General features: G+C 30.1%; 1 protein-coding gene across 3 annotated transcripts; it reads left to right on the plus strand.

Moving 5' to 3' along the window:
- Positions 1-1,091: 1,091 nt before the first annotated feature.
- Positions 1,092-9,056, plus strand: LOC110622282 (acetyl-coenzyme A carboxylase carboxyl transferase subunit alpha, chloroplastic). 3 transcript variants are annotated; one of them, XM_021766746.2, is made up of 13 exons: positions 1,093-1,397; positions 1,493-1,536; positions 1,780-2,201; positions 2,291-2,365; positions 3,178-3,285; positions 3,394-3,554; positions 3,686-3,800; positions 3,898-4,052; positions 6,147-6,198; positions 6,287-6,355; positions 6,808-6,885; positions 7,069-8,239; positions 8,587-9,056. In XM_021766746.2, exons 3-12 carry the CDS (start codon positions 1,875-1,877, stop codon positions 8,236-8,238), a joined length of 2,310 nt encoding a protein of 769 aa, XP_021622438.1. In that variant the 5' UTR covers positions 1,093-1,397; positions 1,493-1,536; positions 1,780-1,874; the 3' UTR covers position 8,239; positions 8,587-9,056. The 3 variants fall into 3 exon arrangements, with proteins under 3 accessions (XP_021622439.1, XP_021622438.1, XP_021622437.1); XM_021766747.2 differs by lacking the exon at positions 1,493-1,536 and having other exon boundaries at positions 1,092-1,397; positions 7,069-8,243; XM_021766745.2 differs by lacking the exon at positions 1,493-1,536.
- Positions 9,057-20,811: the final 11,755 nt, after the last annotated feature.

Here is a 20,811-nt window from a genome sequence, read left to right on the forward strand (position 1 = left end):
GGCGCTCGGATGGAGCCATTAGAGGAGGAGTTAGAGACAGAAATCCCACTAGAGAAAGAAGAGGCAGTCCTATTCATGTTAAAGAAAAAGAAAAATGAAATTACCATAAGAAGAGTGAGGTTGCAAGGAACAAAAATGGGAAGGAAGTTGTGACACAAATCTCTCTAAAAAATTGCAGAAAGCAAAATACCTCCTTCAAATCTGAAGAATCGAAAACTAGCGAGGGACCTCTGATGTTATATAACATCCCAAAGAAAGCCTCGAGCTGTCACGACGATGTAGGGCCACGTGACGAGGATCAAACAAGTAGGAAAAACGATCTATTCTAAAGATAAAAGATCTGAACACTGCAAATACATGGGTCATCAACAAAAGACTCGCCCTTCCCTCGTCAAGGCAAGGCTCAACACGGGGTTACCATTGTCAAAAACAACCCAGCATATCTCTATTATGTCTGTAATTATGAGATTCCTATTTACTAGCTGGTGATGCCCCATATCAAGCAGACAACTACATTGCCGCCAAATTATTAGAAAGATATCATATTCACCTTTATCTCTTATAGTATAAAGGTAGAAGAATTACAGATATTAAAGTACGCTATCTCTAATACTAGTCAAGTTTTAAGTAATCCATTATATTCTCTTTGTCTTTTATAATACTGACTTCAATATCGGAGTGACTGCTATGGACACTCACCACCGCTTGACGTTTCTTCTTTTGCAGATTTTAACCGGTCATAACATAATTTTATTCTGGATACGTTATTAATTTAATTTCTGCAACATAAAAAATCATACCTTTTAACTTTTAGGTAAATTTTTTTAAATTTAAAATTTTGGATTGACATGTCAGCATTAAAATTTTAAGATTAAAATAAAAAACACATAAACATGTAAGTTTTTTATTGCTGTTAGGCGAAAAATAAAGAGAAACCATTCAGGTGCTTAGCTCTGGAGTGGAGCCCTAGGAGAGGAGTCATCGAAGGGATCGAGCCGATCACACGTGCATTAGAGGCTATCCACGTGCAAAGTAGTCGGGCGAGCGAGAAAACTGGAGGAGGAAACAAAGAGGGCTACGCATTAGTATTCAACGGCCAAACCGAAAAAAGCTGGCTCATTATAAACACGGGACACAGGTCTCTCTCTCTCCTCTCACTCTCAGACTCCAAGCATAAGAAGTATCGACACATATTAATAAGAAAAAACCAAACACCACCCGTCTCTGACGATCTCCCCGATGCTTCACTTCTCCCTCATTTTTGCTTAAATATTATTTCTCTCTCTTCCTCCTCAGTTTTTGCCTTCACTTACCCTTCCCCCCTTTTAGATCATGCAGCAGCTTTTCTCTAGTTGCTGCCTACTCCACTGAGATCCCAATTTCTCTGTCAATTTCTGGTAATTTACTTCTAACTTCACTTCTTGCTTTTCCCTTTTCCTGGAAAATTTCGTGTATTTTTCTTGGCGATTATCAGATTTGTTTTGCTTTTCAGATTAGGCTACTTTTCCTTTCATTCTGGTTATCGTTGTTAAAATGGTGAGGGAATGGCAATATTTGTTTCAATTATGTGTTTTCCTTATTGGAAAATCGGGAGACTGAGCTCAGCCTCAGCTGATTTTAAAACAGTGGTTATTGTACTTAATTTCCTTTTTTTATTCGTTCCTCTTTTCTTTACCCTTTTTAGTACAAATGGAGTACTGTTGTAGTACTTTTTGGTGGATATGAAAAGAGAGCTTTTTTTTAGTTGTTTCTAAGAAATTGTTGTGTCTTCTTTTGCAGATTCAATTGCTCTTGAAGCTTAATTTGGAAATTTCAAGATCTGATTGGCAGAATTTGTTGTGACATTTGGAGTTAGCGATTGTCGGATTAGGAGAATGGCTTCTGTATCGCATTCTCCAGCTGCACTGAGTGGAACTTCAGCTTCAGATCTTCTCCGGAGCTCTAGTAACGGAGTTAGTGGCATCCCTTTGAGGACCCTGGGGAGAGCAAGATTCAGCTCAAAAAAGAGGGATTGTTCAGTTGTTGCCAAGATTAGGAAAGTGAAGAAGCAAGAATATCCTTGGCCCGATAATCCCGATCCAAATGTGACAGGCGGAATCCTCAGTCATCTTTCACCTTTCAAGCCTTTGAAAGAGAAGCCAAAACCTGTTACTTTAGATTTTGAGAAACCACTTGTTGATTTTGAGAAGAAGATCATCGATGTAAATCACTTCATGCTTGGGTGAATTTGAATGTTATGTTGTGAGAGTTTGTCTCTGGCTGCTTAACCCCACTTTTTTTTGTCCCGCAGGTGCGGAAGATGGCAAATGAAACTGGCTTGGATTTCACTGATCAGATTATCTCATTAGAAAATAAATATCAACAGGTTTGATTAAATACAGGCTCAACAATTAGTGATGTAAAATCAGTTGAAATAAAACATACAGAAATTTTACTCGTGCTAAATTTATTGTGCTCTGATATGCTTTATGTGTACATTATTGAATTAAGACCAAGCTTTTATTGTTTTTCTGAGTTCTGATCATAGTATGCTTTTATGTGGACCTCGATTAGAGTTGAACATGAAAGAAGGCAAATAATGTTGGTTGAATGGTAGGATGCTTAACCTTTCTTTGCTTATACATCAGTTGTTACATAAAATTAATAGTACTGTGCCTAGGCAGGAACTGACACTCTTTTCTCACCAAGGGATTTAAGGTATTTGCTTCTATAAATGTGACTACTTTGATGATTTGATGATCAAGTAGGTAAAGTTTAAATTGTAATTGATTTGGGGCAAGTTTAAAGTCAAAATTTGATATTCATAGTGCTTATGAAGTTCAGAATATATATATGTATATATATGTATGTTTGAACAATAGACAGTTGATGCTTCGTCTGCCTGAAAAATATGTATTTATGGTTATGAAATGGAATAGAAAATATAGAACAATGAAAGTGAGACACATTGTGTTGCATTTCTACAATAGATACCTGTAAGTTGAAGAAAGCACAATCCAAATCATGCTAATTTTCGTTCAATATCTAAGCTTTTAGGCCTCAGCTCCGTTTTGGCAAAACTTTCTCTAGGAGATTTAATAATTAGATTCACATGGTGGAACCTCAATAATAAGAGTTACCATTGGTGCTGGCGTATATTCATGACACTCCTTTTCTTTTATCTGCTTTAAACTACAGGCTCTAAAGGATTTATATACGCACTTGACCCCTATACAACGTGTGAATATTGCACGACACCCTAACAGGCCCACTTTCCTTGACCATGTATTTAGCATGACTGACAAGGTATGCTTTGTATAAGCTATTCAACTTCTTTGTTGAGATCTTTTACCTTCAGTTTCATGTAAATTGGAACTTATCTTAGCAAATATCTCTGTATGCTTATGTATACAGTTTGTGGAGCTTCATGGAGATCGAGCTGGTTATGACGATCCTGCTATAGTTACTGGTATAGGAACCATAGATGGTAGAAGATACATGTTCATCGGTCAACAGAAAGGCAGAAACACAAAAGAGAACATAATGCGCAATTTTGGGATGCCTACTCCTCATGGGTATGTTAAGTTGTACAGCTTTCCATCTATTGTGAAATGAGAGTGATTTTTGTTCAACTTATTGTGCTGTCAACCATAACAGCAAAATGTTTAGCATCTGAGATCAACTGATATATTTTAATTTTTAACAGCTATAGAAAGGCCCTACGCATGATGTATTACGCAGACCACCATGGGTTTCCTATAGTTACTTTTATTGATACACCTGGGGCATTTGCAGACCTTAAATCTGAAGAATTGGGCCAGGTAATGGATAATTGTAAATTTGTAATGTGAAGCTTTCAAATTTATTTATCTTTTTTATTGTGGTCTGAATTGATTTATTTGTGATGCATATTGACAGGGTGAAGCTATTGCCCATAATTTAAGGACAATGTTTGGTCTGAAGGTACCAATTATTTCTATCGTTATTGGGGAAGGTGGCTCTGGTGGTGCTCTGGCCATTGGCTGTGCTAATAAATTGTTGATGCTTGAAAATGCAGTTTTCTATGTTGCCAGGTAATCTGAGTATTACCTGCTTTATGTTTACCCTCTTAATGTGAATCCATATATATTGTTGGGTGGCATCTCATGACTTGGAAAAAAAATCCGCCTGTGGAGTTTTATTCATTTATTTATTTTTGGGATGGTGGGGCCCACACAAGGTTGGGATGGTGTTTATTGATGTGCTGTTGATAAAATGAACTAGGCTTAATTCACTTCAAAAGAGACTATAGAATGATAATATTTATTTGTTGTATTTCACGATAGAGATTACAACCGATTTATACATAAGATGGTATCTAAACAGGAAGAAAAATCAAGCCTATAATTATACAATCCCTAAAATTAAGCAACTGACCCATCTATCAATATTTACTTCCTATACTAACATATTTACTTCCTATAACCTATAACACTCCCCTTCAAGTTGAAGCATAAATGTTAATCATGTCCAACTTGTTACATATATAATCAATTCGTCCCATACAACCCAACTTCTTCTAATAGTTGACGTACCCACAAAACTTCACAAACGGCTTTTGCCATGACTCGACATTCAGGTTCAGCACTAGAACGGGAGACCAAATTTTCTCAGCTTGGTAAAACGCCTTACACATATCATAAATACGGGAAATATTCCCTTTGCCAGAATATAGAAATTCCAAATACTCCATTAATTCTTTAACAAATTCAGAATGATTAATAAGACTAATCACCTCACTATGAATAGAATTTTGAATCTGCAGAAACAAACGATTATCATCCCTCATCCAATCTCTACGAGTTTCATCAGTAAAAGGATTCTTGGTAAGATGATCATCCATTTCAATACTTCATAAATAAATACAGATAGTTTTACTCTAATCCAAAAAATTAGATCTATTTAATTTGTGTTCCGTGATTTTAGTCATTACAAGAATCACATTGGTTTTAACTTCAGTCATAAAGACAACCAATCCAAAACAATCAAAATAAACAAAAGATCAGAAAAACAAGATAAAAAAAAACAGTACCCGTGGACAGTACTCGTGAACAGTAGCCGATGAACAATACTTGTGAACAGTACCCAATGAGTGGTACTCTTGAACACAGAGCCCTAAGTCTCCAAATGTTACTCTTTATGGGTAACTCAAATGAACAAAATCCTGAGTTTCTAAATGTTACCATTTATTGGTAACCCAAATGAACAGAGCCCTAAATCTTAAAAAAAACTTTAAATCTCTGTTGGTGAGGCTCTGATACCATGTAGAATGATAATATTTATTTGTTGTATTTCACGATAGAGATTACAACTTATTTATACATAAGACGGTATCTAAACAGAAAGGAAAATCAAGCCTATAATTATACAATCCCTAAAATTAAGCAACTGACCCATCTATCAATATTTATTTCCTATGACCTATAACAGGGACCATGTGAAGGCAGGATTGCCCAATTCATTTAAAGCTAATTTGCGTTATACCCAATTGATGTGGAACAATATAACCCTCCCTATACCCAGGATAAACATCTAGGACTTGAAGTTTGAAGAGTCTAACTCCACCTCAAAAGGCACCTCGTGTGGAGAGGATTGCCCAAGTCACATATTAGGCTTATTTGTCTTAAACCAGTCCAATATGGGACAATAGTTGCCTATTAGTGGTTGATATTGCCGCGCAATGTTGGCTCTACAGTATAAATACCAACTGTGGAACCATTGTTAATTCCATGTCTTCACTTGTTTCTCATTTTTTAAAACCAATAAGATTAATTAATAGTCTTAATTTTAGATAAATTATAATAATTTGTCTAAAATACCCTTTAGATGGTCATGCTTTTCTCACATATTAGTATTAAATGACTCAAAGATAAATAAGTGAAGAGAGAGAATTAGGAAATTGAAGTAGTATAATTAGTTAGGGTATATATAAAAATTAATGTTACCTTAAAATTTTCAAAGTGATGGATAATTTGGGACAAAAAAAAGAAAATCTTAACTTATACCAAGACACACAATTATACTTGTATTATATGTGTTAAATTTATGTCCAATTGTGAATAAGTTTTATATTTCTTATAACAATGTCTTCTGACACTTCCCCCTCCCATTTCTTTTCCATCTTATAGTCCTGAAGCATGTGCAGCAATTTTATGGAAGACTGCGAAAGCTTCTCCAAAGGTTTTTACAACAACCTCCTCACTTTTGGGTATATACTTTGAGGATTCTTACTTGACTATAGAAGATTAAACTTTGTTTTCCTATGCAGGCTGCTGAAAAGTTGAAGATTACAGCTACTGAGTTGTCCAAGTTGCAAATTGCAGATGGTGTCATCCCTGTAATGATTTCTTCTGCTGTCATATCTTTAGCACTTCTCTTTGTTCTTTCTTTATATTTCTATTTTATATGCTTTTCTAATTTAGTTCTTTTGGATGCCAACGATAAAATGCACATTCTACTGCCAATAATCAAATTTAGATATTTTGGAAAAGCATATAAAATTTAGATCTTTTGGACACCATGAAATTCTACTGCTAATTTATATTTCTAATTTATATGCTTTTCTAATTTAGATCTTTTGGATGCCATGAAATTTAGATCTGTTGGCGGTAAATTGGGGTTACTGGGTACGAACTTGTGGAGATTAACCCTAATTCTATTGAACTGTCTTTTCCTTACCTTCAATGTAACATGATGAAGAGCTGCTGCTTCAATTTATTTTACCTTTCAGAGCTTCAAGTTAATTAGTTCAGTGGTACCTGAAAGGAATTTATTTTTCATTTTTAACAGGAGCCACTTGGTGGTGCACATGCAGATCCATCATGGACCTCACAACAGATAAAGAATGCAATTAATGAAGCTATGGATGTGAGTGTCATTTATGCTGGTTCTTCGTTAACAATCAAATTTTTTAATCATATCCTAGTACCAATACTACATAGATGTAGCCTGACTCTTAACTGTCAAGAGAAAAGGCTCCATATATCCAATTCCAGATAGATTAAGGTTAATGCTTAGTTGAGTTGCATTGAGTTTTATGGTTTTTAACAGGAGCTCACTAAGATGGACACTCAAGAACTACTAAAACACCGTATGCTTAAGTTCCGAAAAATAGGTGGGTTTCAAGAGGGAATCCCTATTGATCCTGAAAGAAAAATAAACATGAAAAAGAAGGAAGAACCTGTTGCAGGAAAGACTCCTGTGCCAGAGTTGGAGGGCAAGGTCAAAAAGCTGAAACAGAAAAGTTCAAAAGCCAAGAAATCATCTAGCAAACCTACAAAATTGGCTTTGAATGAGATTGAAAAACTGAAGAAGGAGATTGATCTTGAATTTTCTGAGGCTGTTAAAGCAATGGGCTACAAGGACAGGTTTGAAACCTTGCGGGAAGAGTTTTTGAAAGCAAATTCGCGGGGCCAACTTATGAACCCAATTTTAATGGATAAGCTTGAGAAACTCAAGAATGAATTTACTCAGAACCTGTCAGCAGCTCCTAATTATGCAAGTCTGAATCATAAACTTGATATGTTGAAGGAGTTTTCTAAAGCCAAAAGCATCTCAGAAAAGAACCTCAAAGCTGTGAAATTGAAGGAGGAAATTAATAAGAAACTTAAATATGTCATTGATCGGCCTGACATTCAGGAGAAGATAGAAGCATTAAAGGCTGAAGTTCAAACGGCAGGAGCTTCCAGTGAAGGTGAATTAGATGGAGAGACAAAAGAGAGCATTTTGAAGATGAGGAAAGAGATAGAGCTGGAATTGATGAATGTTCTTAAGTCCACTGGTTTGGATGTTGAGATTGTGAGCGCAAAAGCGAAAAAAGCTAGTGAGCTGACGCCTTTCTTAGACTTTAAGGCTAAGATGGAAAGTTTGGAGGAACAAACTAACCAAAAAATTGAAGATCTAATCAACTCATCAGATCTTAAAAACTTGATTGAGTTGCTGAAGCTGGAGGTAGCAAAGGCAGGAAATAAACCTAGTGTGGCAACAAAAAATAAAATTGAGGCTTTAGAACAACAAATAAAGCAAAGGCTCTCAGCAGCTATTAACTCATCAGGGTTAAAGGAGAAGCATGAGGAGCTGAAGGTGGAGATTTCAGAGGCTGTAGGATTTGCTGCGGGCTTGGATGGAAGTCTGAAAAATGATGATGCGAAGGAGGAGAGTTCCAAACGCCACGAGTCAAGAGTAGAAATTAATTTGGGTGCAAACCGCAGCTTTGCTTAGAGTGAGTGAGTTTGTTTCTTGTCATTTTTATTTATTCCCTGAAGGATTAGTTAGATATCTTTCTGTTGCAACTTTTGTTTAAAGTATAGTGTTTTATGATGAAATTCATTGCCTCAGAAAGATCTGTATTCTTCTTCTTTTTCAAATTTCTTTCTTGAAGTTGCCCGAGTCCAACAGCAGAGTCATTTTTTTTCCTGTTTTCAACTCTATGATGGAAAAATCAGGATTGTTATTAGGAGCTCGTAATAAATACCCAGCATGCTTGACTGACCGACTGAATGAATGTACAGATTTCATCCCAGTGCTAGGCAATTTTCATAATTACTGTATTTGTCTGCCGTTGTGCAGTATTTGTTTTGTAGGTACGTTACTGGTGAATATGGCATAGGAAAAGTGCAGTCTTTGATTACATCAGTTTGAACTGCACCAAGGTCTTCCATTCAAAACTACTACATCAATTTGCCTTGATACTGCTCCTGAGAATGCTAGAATGTACTCCCATGACCTTCTACAGGGGTGTCAAGGTTTTGCTTCTATAGGAACATGAAAATCACACAGCAAGTTAGCTGAACCATTTCCATTTTTAATTAAGCTTTATTAATTTATCAGTTTACACCATACTTTTGCATTTACCTGGTTTAGGTTGTGGTATAATGTGTTTCTGTTGTTATTTATAGACAGAGCAATGTGTAAATTACCTGAGTGCCGTGGTAAACCAATAACATGCTTGTAAGCATTGCGAACATAACATGCGTGTCTTCTGACTGGTTTCTTGAAAAACTTTTATTTTGGATCAATCCCATAACTTGTTTGGATTAGTGCTATTATCTAGTATTATTGCCATGAGTTTGATTAGTATTTGGTGGTCCGATCACCAGTTGTAATTCAGTAGTGCCTGTTGCTCTTAGGCTGCTAGTTATTACAGAAATGGCAGTTTGCGTGCAGTTTGATAGGCCCAGTGGTGCCCAGTGGTGCGTAGTGCTTATATCTTGAATGATTTAAGTTGGTGATTTAATTGGAGGAAAAGTGGAGTAAAAGAAAAGGAGTAATACTTTGAAAACAGTAGTCCAAATAGCAACTTCAATTGTTTCCCAGAATTTTGACTTGATCATAAGCGGTTGTCCCTGCTTTATCATCACTAGGCCCCTGACGAGCGCGCGGTAAATAAGGAAAAGAGTGCGGTAAACAAGGAAATTGTGTATTATCGCATTTTTAATATTAAAATAACATTAATATAATTTTAATTATATTTATATAAATTTAATATATAATTAAGTAAATTAAATTAATAAAATATAATATAATAATTAAATAAATAAAAATTAAATTAATAATTTAAATTAATTGAAATGCAGATTATCGCACTTTTAAAGTTTGGGTAATCATTACGATTATTCAAAATGCAGTGCGGTAATTTTTATTGCGGTTTAAAAGTGTGGTAATGGTATCATATACTAAAATAATATTTATAATTTTTTTAATTAATTATAATTCTTTTTAATTAATTGATACTGCACTGTTATCGCTTGATAAATAAAAAAATTATATTTTATGATTTTTTATCGTTTTTTAAAAGCGCAGCAAAATCACATTTTACTCTTATTTGTAAAAATTTTTTTTTCATATTAGGGTTTGAGAATTTTTTTTAAAAAATTTTAAAAAGCACAAAGGCCTAATTGTTAGGAGATAAATACATGACAATTTGGTAACAAAAAGAAATAGCAGTATTCGGAAAGTAAGTTCTTGACTGATTGACTTTTCTTCTGACATAGGCAAAACTCCCCGAACTATACAGGTGAAAAACTGTCTTATCATTCATTAACATAGGCAAATCTCATGAGTTGACATCCTAAATATGTCAGTTTTTGCAATAACTGTTTATTTCTATTTATTGTAGGATGTAGCCTATCCTAATGGTTCACTATATAATTTTCCTGATATCGATCTATTTGCGGTGTTGTTTTCTGAAGCTTAGGAAACATATCCCTTTAGAGGAGCTGCTTTCTCCAAGCAGTTAATTTGATTTTGGTTGTTCATTAAATAGCAAGACAAGAAATATAAATATCTATAAATAGAACACAAGTAAATACAGCCAATCTAACACCCAATCACCCATCAAAACACACAGGAACACCAATAGTCCACAAAAAAAACTTCAACCAGAACCACCCATCACTGTTATAGTTATTCTTATAATGAGACAAAAAAACTTCAACCAGAACCACCCATCACTATTATAGTTATTCTTATAATGAGACACACTACTAGCTTGCAAGTAATCATTCAATAAGTTGCATCCAAAAGCCTTCAAAGCCACACTCGCCGAAAAACCATCGGCTGTTTTGCTGATGGAGATAGTGGGAGAGAAAAGGAGGCATTAACCAGTGCTTTGAAATTGGTGCCATGCTGACCAAAGGGAAAGAGGAGAGAGGTGAGCCAGAGGGTGGGGCTCTCCATGAGAAGCACAAAGGAGGTGAAACAGTAGGACCCCAAGGAGATAAAAGTAGGACTTTTTTTTTCAAATCATGCAAAAATGAAAAAATATTATTAAAATCATGCAGGATCCGAAAATATATTTTCGGATCTTGTGTGTCAATCATGTAAGTTCGGCAGGATGACTGCCGAACACGCAGGTTCATAGTGGGAGAGTCGAACTTCATGTTGTTCGCCAGCCATGGTAGCGAACATGGCATGTTCCGTGCCGAAGAGTGATTAAAGCGGGCTGTACATGGGATTACAGAGGGATGGGCTGAAGAGGGACTGAAAAGAAAGAGTCGGAGCTTTCAAAAGCGGAAGCCTCATCCAAACTGGAGCTGTAGAGACAAGCATCGCTCAGAGTCGTTGAAGTATTAGCGCTTACAGAGGCACCAGAGATAGAGAGGAACGTCGTCGTTTCGTCGGAGTGGATTTTTGAGTTGGATAAGCGAGATGGATTAGATTATATGTAACAGAAAGAATGACCTAATCCCCTGTGGAGGTGATCCCTGATATAAACGGCGATGTCATGCCGGCGAGATATGTTCCCTGAGACAGCACAACAATGGCTGACTTTGGTAACGCCGTTGCCCATCAAATTCAATAAAAAATATATATCAGATAGATATATTAGATTGATGGATTGTTGTTTCTCAGAATTTGTAGAGACTATATTTGATTTCTCTGATTTTTGCAGAAAAAACGAACTGAAGAAAGGTGGAGAAGAAGAAGAAAAAGGGAGATGACGATCAGAGAGAGAGAGAGATAGAGGGAGAGGGCCGTGGCACTGATGTGCCGAATAAGCAGTGTTCGCCACCATGGTTGGCGAACAAGCAGTGCTCGCCACCATGGCTGACGAACAATATGACGTTCGACTCTCCAACTGTCGAACGCAAAACAACTTGCGTGTTCGGCAGTCATTCTGCCGAACTCGCATGATTGACATTTTAATAATATTTTTTCATTTTTGCATGATTTAAAAAAAAGCTCGGTGCTATAAGGTAGAAAGAGTGTAATGAAAGAGGATCTAATATGAAAAGCCATTGTTTTTCTGCTTGAACGGGATTAAGAATCAGATAGAAGTGAACTGTAAGGAAGGTATTTGTTGAAGTGTGCAAATTGGTTGTGATCAATGATGCAAAGGGTTTCAGAATTGGCTAGAAAATGATAACTTCTGTGCCAATTTGACTGGGCTTAGTGAGTGTGAATGATGGAAAACATACAATTCCCAACTTGAAATTGAGAAATCTCTAGTTATGGACATCTGTACATAGACTTTTTTTGTTTTTTTCCTTCTACTCCATTTATTTTAGAGAAAATATTTTTTAAAAAATATTTTTTATATTTTTTAATAATTAAAATACTTATTAAAATTAATTAACAAAAAATATATTTCTAATTGAAAAACATTAAATAATGAAAGATAACTTTTATTTTTACACTTTATAAATTTTTTAACACCTTTATGTATAAATTTATTAATATATTTATTTTTTAAATTAAAATTAAATAATTAAAATAAGTTATTTTATTAAAAATATTTTTAACAAAAAAATATTTTTTATAGAAAATATTTTTGTAAATAAATGAATCCTTAATAATAAAAGTTTTTCACTCATGAGAACAAAATATAGCTTAGGCTAAATACAAGAATAATGCCCCAAACTTAATCTAAATATAAAAGGTTTACTTTTATTAAAAGATGTTAACAATTATTTATTTTGATATTTTCATTTGAATAATATTAAAATTTTTAATTAATATATTAAAATTATTTAAAAAATAAAATAATAGTATTAAATATAAATTTTATATAAATTTATTTTATTGAATAAAATATGAGTTGTTAAAAATAAATAGATGGGGATATAATATATTTCGCTAAACCTTGAGTGATGCATTAAAGCGACAAATAAAATTTGTATCTTGAATTATGCATTGCATTGTAGCGATGAATAAAATTTGTTAATAATAGTTTTATCATTGCTATTTTTATTATTAGTTAGGAATTGAAGATGTGTCATTAAAAATACTATTTTTATGATTCTTTAAATGTAATCTTTTATTATTTTAGTTAGTTTTATCAATTTTATTTTAAATTATAATCAATTGAAATGAATATTAATATAAATCCTCAATAATTTAAGTTAAATACCAATAATTTTTGAATAATTTGAGTTTAAATAAGAAATCAATATAATTATTTAATTAAATAAAAATAAAAATAAAAATATTATATTTAGGTATATATAATCCATTACATATACTATAGATTATATATAGACTGATATTATAAATTATAAATATCATTTAATTAGTTTCATATATTAAATTATTTATAAAATTTAAATATGAAATATCTTTTTATTAACTATTAAATAGTATTTAATTAATAATATTAAAAAAATAATAATATATTTTGGTTAGTTACTAAAGATTTCAAATTATATAATTTAACTAATTTAATGAGTTATATAACATCTGTAATTTAATTATAATATATATTTTTAATTTAAAAAATTTAACAATTTTGTTTCTAATATTTCCTCTAATCCTAGTAAGTTATTTTGAATCATATACTAAGTAATTGCATACTAACACTATTAAATGTTAATTAAGACCAAGCATGCAATTATGATACATTGATCCATAAAACTTTACTAAGTGCATGATATGTAGATTTTTTTCCCCAAAATATTTATGATTTGATAGATTTTCAATCAGAATTTACAAATTTAATTAATAATAGCTAACTTTCTTAGCTATTAAATTTGTGAATGGTCTTTTCAAAAAAAATAACACTTGCAAAAATATATATATTATTTAAATTTATTTTGTTAGAATTCAGTGGAATTGAGTACTTGAAAATATTCCACTCATTGTTATTTACTATTCAATATATTTAATTTTATTGTAGACTTTTTTGATATTTTAATTAAAATTTATGGTTAAACTTTAAAAAAAAATAAATTTTTTATATTTTCTTACATAGATTTTTTGCATGCACAAAAAAGGAAAGGTTGACCATGTTAACTTTCAACCAGTTAAAAACCAGTCCAGCAAAATTTGAAACTTAAAACCCCTCCAACATCCACTGCTATCACCAATTCAAAGTTAGAATCTTGGTTAAGATAGAAATCAAAATACACACAAATTTAATAGCCCAATCAATCACAACAAAAAAAAACCTAAAATAAACAAATAGAATGGTAGAGAAAAGTGACAAAATTCAAAAAACACTGGTTAGAAGCCCAACTACACAACTTTTACAATTTTTTATCGGGTCAATTGCACCAACAATTAAAGGCAAGACTAGTGACACAACGGTTTTATTTTATGTTAGTTATAGAGGGTCATTTAGATACCCGCGTGGCAAGATAGTGCTACTTATTTTTTTTTCGGAATGGCATAAAATACTATTAGGGATGGGAAAGCTGTTTTTGTGGTTTCTAATCAAATTAGTTAATTAGGGTTTTGCAGTAGTCTTTCCACCGAATTTGAAAACTACTATTAATAGTTGAAATGGGGTTTAAAATCATGCCTTACACTTATTCCAATAAACTACTATCATATAACTAGTCATGAAAATTGGAAATGAGAAATTGATTCTACCATCCATATGGACCAAAACTATAAAAGGCAACAAAAAATCCAAAAACCACAACAATAAGAAAACTAATACTGTGTTTGGGAAGTGTTTGGGCACTTAGCACACTCCACCATAGTGGTGGTGTTTGTTGGTGGTAAGGGCAGTGGGATTAATGATTTCAATCATTAGTGAGGAGAAAACTTCATTATCAATGGTATTAGTAGTAATGGGATCTAATATTTGAAATTTTTGGGTTTGCTGATTTTTATTTTTTTTACTAGTAAATTAAAAAAACAATCTAAGGTTTAGTAATATGGAGGAAAAGAAGAGTAACATAGAAAAAGAAGGGAAGAAACCACTCTTCATTACTCTAATTAGGGTCTCTAACTTTTCTAAAAAGTGTTTAGAGCACTTTTTCAACGATTGTGTCGGGCTTGCTACCTTCTTAGTGATGGAGGTAGGGGCAGTGCCATTAATATTTGAATGTTGATAAGGAGAAAACTTCATTGTCAATGGTATTAGTAGCGATAGGATCTAGGGATTGAGCTGTGATGATAGGAGGGCATATTTGATGTCCTCATCTTTTATATTTAGAATTGTCCATGAAGAAATGTTTATCCATGAAGAAATGTTTATTCATAAAGAAATGTTTGTCCACGAAAAAATGTAATATTAAGAATTTTTGTTTTTATATTCAGTTAATTAGAAAATTAATTTATGATTTAGTAATACGGAGAAAAATAAGATAACAAAAAAAATAAAATAAAAGAAACTACTATTATTTTCATGTTTTGTTTTTTTTCGGCCTTTTTTCCAGTAAGTGTTTGGAGAGTTTCTTATGACGAAGGTAGCAAGATTAATGATTTTAATGTTGATGAAAAGAAAACTTTTATTTTCAATAAGATTAGCTTGGTAGTGAAGGATGTAGTGATCCAGTTGTAGTGGTGTTGGGTTGGATTTTTGGATTTCTATTCTTGTATTTTGTGCTTAGAAGTATACATAGAGAAATTCCTTAGAAAAATAATTTAGGGTTTGGCTATATGGAGGAAAGAAAAGTAAGAGAGAAAATGAAGGAAACTATTCTTCATTGTGTTGTTTTCATGTCCGCATTAATTGGTCAATTTTCAATTTTTTACTTTATTATTTAAATAATTAAAAATATTTTTTATAACAATTGAAAATGTAATATGAACTCTTTTTCTCTTTTTTAACATAAATATCAAAAATTTCAATAGATTTTACAGTTTATTTTTATGGTTAAGATCAAGAGAATATAATTCATCAATTATTTTCATAATTAGTACCAGTAGGATTGAATTCATCAATTATCAATAATTTGCTCGAAGAAATAATTTGTATAAAGTATTTTTATTATAATAAATATATAAAATTATTAGAAAAAATTGTGATAATTATAATTTTTTTTTGTAAAAATATATTTATATATTTGTGAAGGTAATGAATATTAAAATTACGTGGCAGAATGTCTTACAAATATTATCATATTTCTTTTATCATATTGATGGATGGTTTATATTGCTCATCATTGTAAGTGTATCAGTTCACTGTTGAATTTGATGCATGATACTTATAAAAATTAAATTAGTAAATTATATAACTGATAGAAATTTTATTCCAAAAAATTTGAGAAAATTTAAATGAATTGATTTTTTTTAATTTTTATATTTAGTAAAATTAAGAAGGTAAAGAATTCAGTTATTTTGTATTTTTATGAAAATTAATTTTAAATTAAAAGTAAATCTTACTAAAATTATTAAGATTTAAAAAAATATATTTCACCAGAAATTATTTATATCAAAATTATTTAATTAGCTATTCTCTTTTTTTTTAATTTTTATTTATTTTAACTTTAAAATTATTTGTATTTTTTAAATTAATAACAGCCCCTTTTAGCATTTAATTTAATATTAAGTATTAATATTTAATATATTTATAATTGATATTAAGAAATTTACTATATTATTTTATTAATTTTTTTAATTAAAAAATATGTAAAATTTAGACAATATTGATTTTAAAATATCTCTAATGTATAAATCAGTAGGTGACATAAGTAAATGATGAAATTTAACGTTTAGTAAAACTAAGAAGGCAAAGAATTCAGTTCTTTTGTATTTTTATGAGAATTAATTTTAAATTGAAAGTAAATTTTATTAAAATTTTATAAAACATAATTTCACTTAAGATTATTTATATTAAAATTATTTAATTAGCTATTCTCTTATTTTTTTTAATTTTCTATTTATTTAATTTTAAAATTATTTGTATTTTTTTAATCAATAACTGCTCCTCTTAGGATTTAATTTAATATTAAGTATTCATATTTAATATATTTATAATTGACATTAAAAATTTTATTATATTATTTTATTAATTTTTTTAAGTAGTGTCTATTTTCATTATATTTTTAATTAAAAAATATATAAAATTTAGGCTGTATTAGTTTGACAATTTTTTTAATATGAAAATCAGTAAGTGAGATAAGTAAATTGTGAAATCGACAATTAAAAAAATAACTACTCCATTATAAATATTGTGAGTTTTTTAGATAGAATTTTCTTTACAATGAATTAGAAAATGATATAAAATTTAAAAAATAGAATATACTGTTTTAAATAAAATATAATATGAAATTCTATATAATATTCAATTATGATATTCTAATATTAATAATGTTCTATGGTGGTTATCATTCTAAATTATAATATATTTTTGATGTGATTTAGATTATTAAGACTCAAATTTAATTTATTTTAATATTAAATTATATTAATATATTTAGTTTATAAATAATAATAAAATAAATTAATTTGAATGAATTATTAATTTGTTTGAAATAAATAAATTTAATTAAATTATATTATTTTAAAATCTATTTCAATAATGGAAGTCTTTTATGAATCCATATAATTCAATTTTTTTTCTTAAAAATACAATCCAAATAAAAATTATAAAATAATTTAAATATTTTAATGAATTCAGATTTATGTCCTAACACTTTAAATTTAGTGATAATTTTAGCCTAGAGTTAAACTCAATTTTGATTAAAATTTAATTTCGCCACATGTTATCATGCATTTTTTTTAATTATTTTTTAATTTATAATTCACCTTTGCAAGGTATCTTACATCGCCATTCAATATGCAAAACACCTTTTAATTTTAGATACCAAGGCAGAAACCTATTATTGAGGAAAAAAAACCATAAATATATTAATATTTTAAATAAATATAATAATAATATAGATTTTTTCCTTCAAGAAATAAACGGTACCGTCTATATTATATATAGATATGGAAAGGGAGGGAAATAATAGGAATGCCAAAAGTTAAAATTTTTAATTATAATTTTTTCTTTATTTTTATTAATGAAAAATTATTATTAATTAAAAACTTTAATTGTATATTTAAATCAATCTCTATTCTATTAAAATTTATGATATATATTTAGATAAGTTTTATAATTTATTAATATATTTTTAAATTCTTAGTTCTAAATTAAATTCTTAGTATTAAATGTATCATTTTTTAGTAATCTTTTTAAATTCAGAAAAACCAATATATATGGTAAAAAAAAAAAAATTGATAGTTGATTTACACTTTTAACTTTTAACAAAAATTTTCCTTTTTTATTTACTTTTTGCAGTTCATCAACATAAGATCCAACCTTATTATAATGTTTTTTTAGTGTACATGTCAGCATATGCATGACTTTCTTTTTGAACCCTATGACAAACTTGTTTAGTAATTGTTATAGTATACTACTACTTCAAATCAATGATCATATAATTCACATAATAATTTCCACCCCTCCTTAAATGTATTTAAAAACTCATTTGCAATCCAATTAGAGTTTGCTTATTTTTTTCTCAAACTTTGATGACACTTATGCTCTCCTTCATAAATATTAACTTGATAAGTTTCCTGTTTTGTTTCTTTTTCACATATATTGTCCAAGCATAATTTTGAGAGTGCTTCCATTCTTTTAAGGATATTTAACATTATGGGCATTACACTTATGATAAATTTTTATAGTTTCTTTTACTGGTCCTTTATTCTCAAATATAATTTTTTTATGATCAAACCTTGGATTATATACCATATCTTGAATTTTCCTCTTCCTTTTCTTTTTAGGCCGTAAATCATACTCTTCACTACTAAAATTAGACCATTACCCAGAATCTTAATAATCACTAATATTATCATATTTATTTTCGCCCAAATCATTATCCCCAAATCATTATCCCTTGTATTCTTTTTGTTGTATCTTAACTCATTAGATAAGCTAAATCCATCCATGTACTCATCATTATTATTCTGACCACTTACAATTGATTTCTTCTTTATCATTACTTCAATATACTCAAGATCTACATTAGAACTGTCCTCCTTAGCTACACTTAGTAAACTCTTCATATTCCTCAACACCACTAGGTTATCTATATTCCATGTTACTTTTATATTTAAATCTTTCATATCTAAATCAATGTTGCTTGAGTCACCCTCTATATTTCTTCTATCAATTGTTTCTATATAAACATGTAAGAAGCCATGATCAACTCCTGCAAATATTTTTTTAGCATCTTCATTACCGTTACTAATGTTAGGGACTCAAGTTTGTACTCCTTTCGTCTATGATAATATGCTTAATCCCAACATACCCCAACTCTTTAATTTTGGTAATTACGTCACAAAAACTCATGTGTATGAAATTATACGATAAACATTTACCCCTTCATACTTTATCTTATTATCTTTTACCACATTATGTCGTCCTACCCATAATTCAATAGAAGACCTGCCATGCAACTATTCATTGATGATAATATTGTTTAGTGATATTGTACTAATACCAAACATATGACTAGACAACCAATCATGAGCAACAATGCACACAAACATATATGTTTATAAAATAAAAAATCCTAATGTTTTTTTCCAAATGTAATTTATAAACTTTCATCATGGAATCATGTAAAATTATATGCAATGCATATCACACTAAGTTACTTATAATTCCACATAAAATTGTTGACTTACCTCCTCTTCTCCACTGCTTTACTTTTATCTATAGTTTCAGCATTTGCACTTCCTGATGTAACAACACAATGGATCCACATTTAGGTCAAACATTTCTCTCTAGATATAGAAGCACGTTGCACCTCAATATCTTAACAAAACTCTCCTTCAACTTAAACTTGGCTCCTTCGATCAGAAGTTATTAAAGAGGGAAGTTAAATTGAGTTCAACAGCTGCAGCTGCATTTTGGTAGAGGCAAGATGCAGCCATTTCACTTTAGGAAACCATGGTTATAAAGGTGGGACCGATAATTTTTTATTATTATTTTTATTGAGTTAGCGTGCCATATCAACTGCTTTACCCCTTCAATTTTTGGCTAAAATTGTTAATGACTTATCTAATTTGGCTAAAATTGTAAAGAAAAAGATTGGCTAAATCTGAAAAATAATATAAATGTTTAGTCAAAAAAGATAATTTAACCTTATTTTTTTAAAGAACTATATTGAACCAAATCGAATGTAAATCTCAATTAAATTGAATAAATCAAAATAAATTAATTATGTTCATTTATAATCAATTTGTCTATCCAATATGAAAACCATTCTCGATTTCTATAAAAAATTCAATTTTCAAGCTAAAATTTTTATTTATAACTATTTCAAACACAATAATTATATAATAACTAAATAAATTAAATATAAATTACTCTCGATAATACATACTTAAAATTGTAAACCATAAATATAAAAATCTATTTTCAATAAAAAAAACTCAAATCAAAGAGATTTGAATAGCTCAAATCATTAGTTGTTATCGTTGTCACGGCTAGTATTGACATGCATTAAATTCGTAGATTATTAATATCATTGTTTATTACGACTTCTCAAAAGTGCTTCATAGAGTTATGTAAGACTTACCGATATTTATTAGTATTCGTGATTATAATGGAGTTTTCTGCATGTGAAATAAAAAGGAGTTGAGAAGATAAAAAAAAATTATTTCATTTAATTAATTAAATCAATCTAAAAATCAAAATATTTTAACATCACTAACCAAATTTAACTAAATAGGCTCAATAAACTAAACCAACTTTAAATTTGATTATTCAATTTAAATATAAAATTATAAAACCTTATATAACAGATAATGGATTCTGCTCCCAACTCTCCCGTCCCTCCTATTAAAAAAAAGTCGTGGAGCTTTTAAATTTTCTCAATATGCTATTGAAAAAAAAACCCGAGTATTTAGTATTTTGCTTGGAGATGAGTATTTAGCCTAAGAAATATAAACAAAGATACCATAAAAATAGTAAAAAATAATTATTGTTTATCAATTTTATTTTTTTTAATCATGCAAAAACAAAAAGTTTATTTTTTTATTATTAAATTTCCATTTTAATATTCTCACTTTTTTTAAATAAAAAATATATAAACAATTTAATACAAATAAATATCCAATTGTATTGAGTTC

The sequence above is a fragment of the Manihot esculenta genome, chromosome 9 (assembly GCF_001659605.2).
Source record: "Manihot esculenta cultivar AM560-2 chromosome 9, M.esculenta_v8, whole genome shotgun sequence".
NCBI lineage: Eukaryota > Viridiplantae > Streptophyta > Magnoliopsida > Malpighiales > Euphorbiaceae > Manihot > Manihot esculenta.

Excerpts from the sequence above, each read along its gene's own strand:
- LOC110622282 (XM_021766747.2), top strand. The coding sequence starts at position 1,875 with ATGGCTTCTGTATCGCATTCTCCAGCTGCACTGAGTGGAACTTCAGCT. Across the intron at positions 3,286-3,393 it reads TATTTAGCATGACTGACAAG|TTTGTGGAGCTTCATGGAGA; the intron begins GTATGCTTTGTA and ends TTATGTATACAG. Across the intron at positions 3,555-3,685 it reads GGGATGCCTACTCCTCATGG|CTATAGAAAGGCCCTACGCA; the intron begins GTATGTTAAGTT and ends AATTTTTAACAG.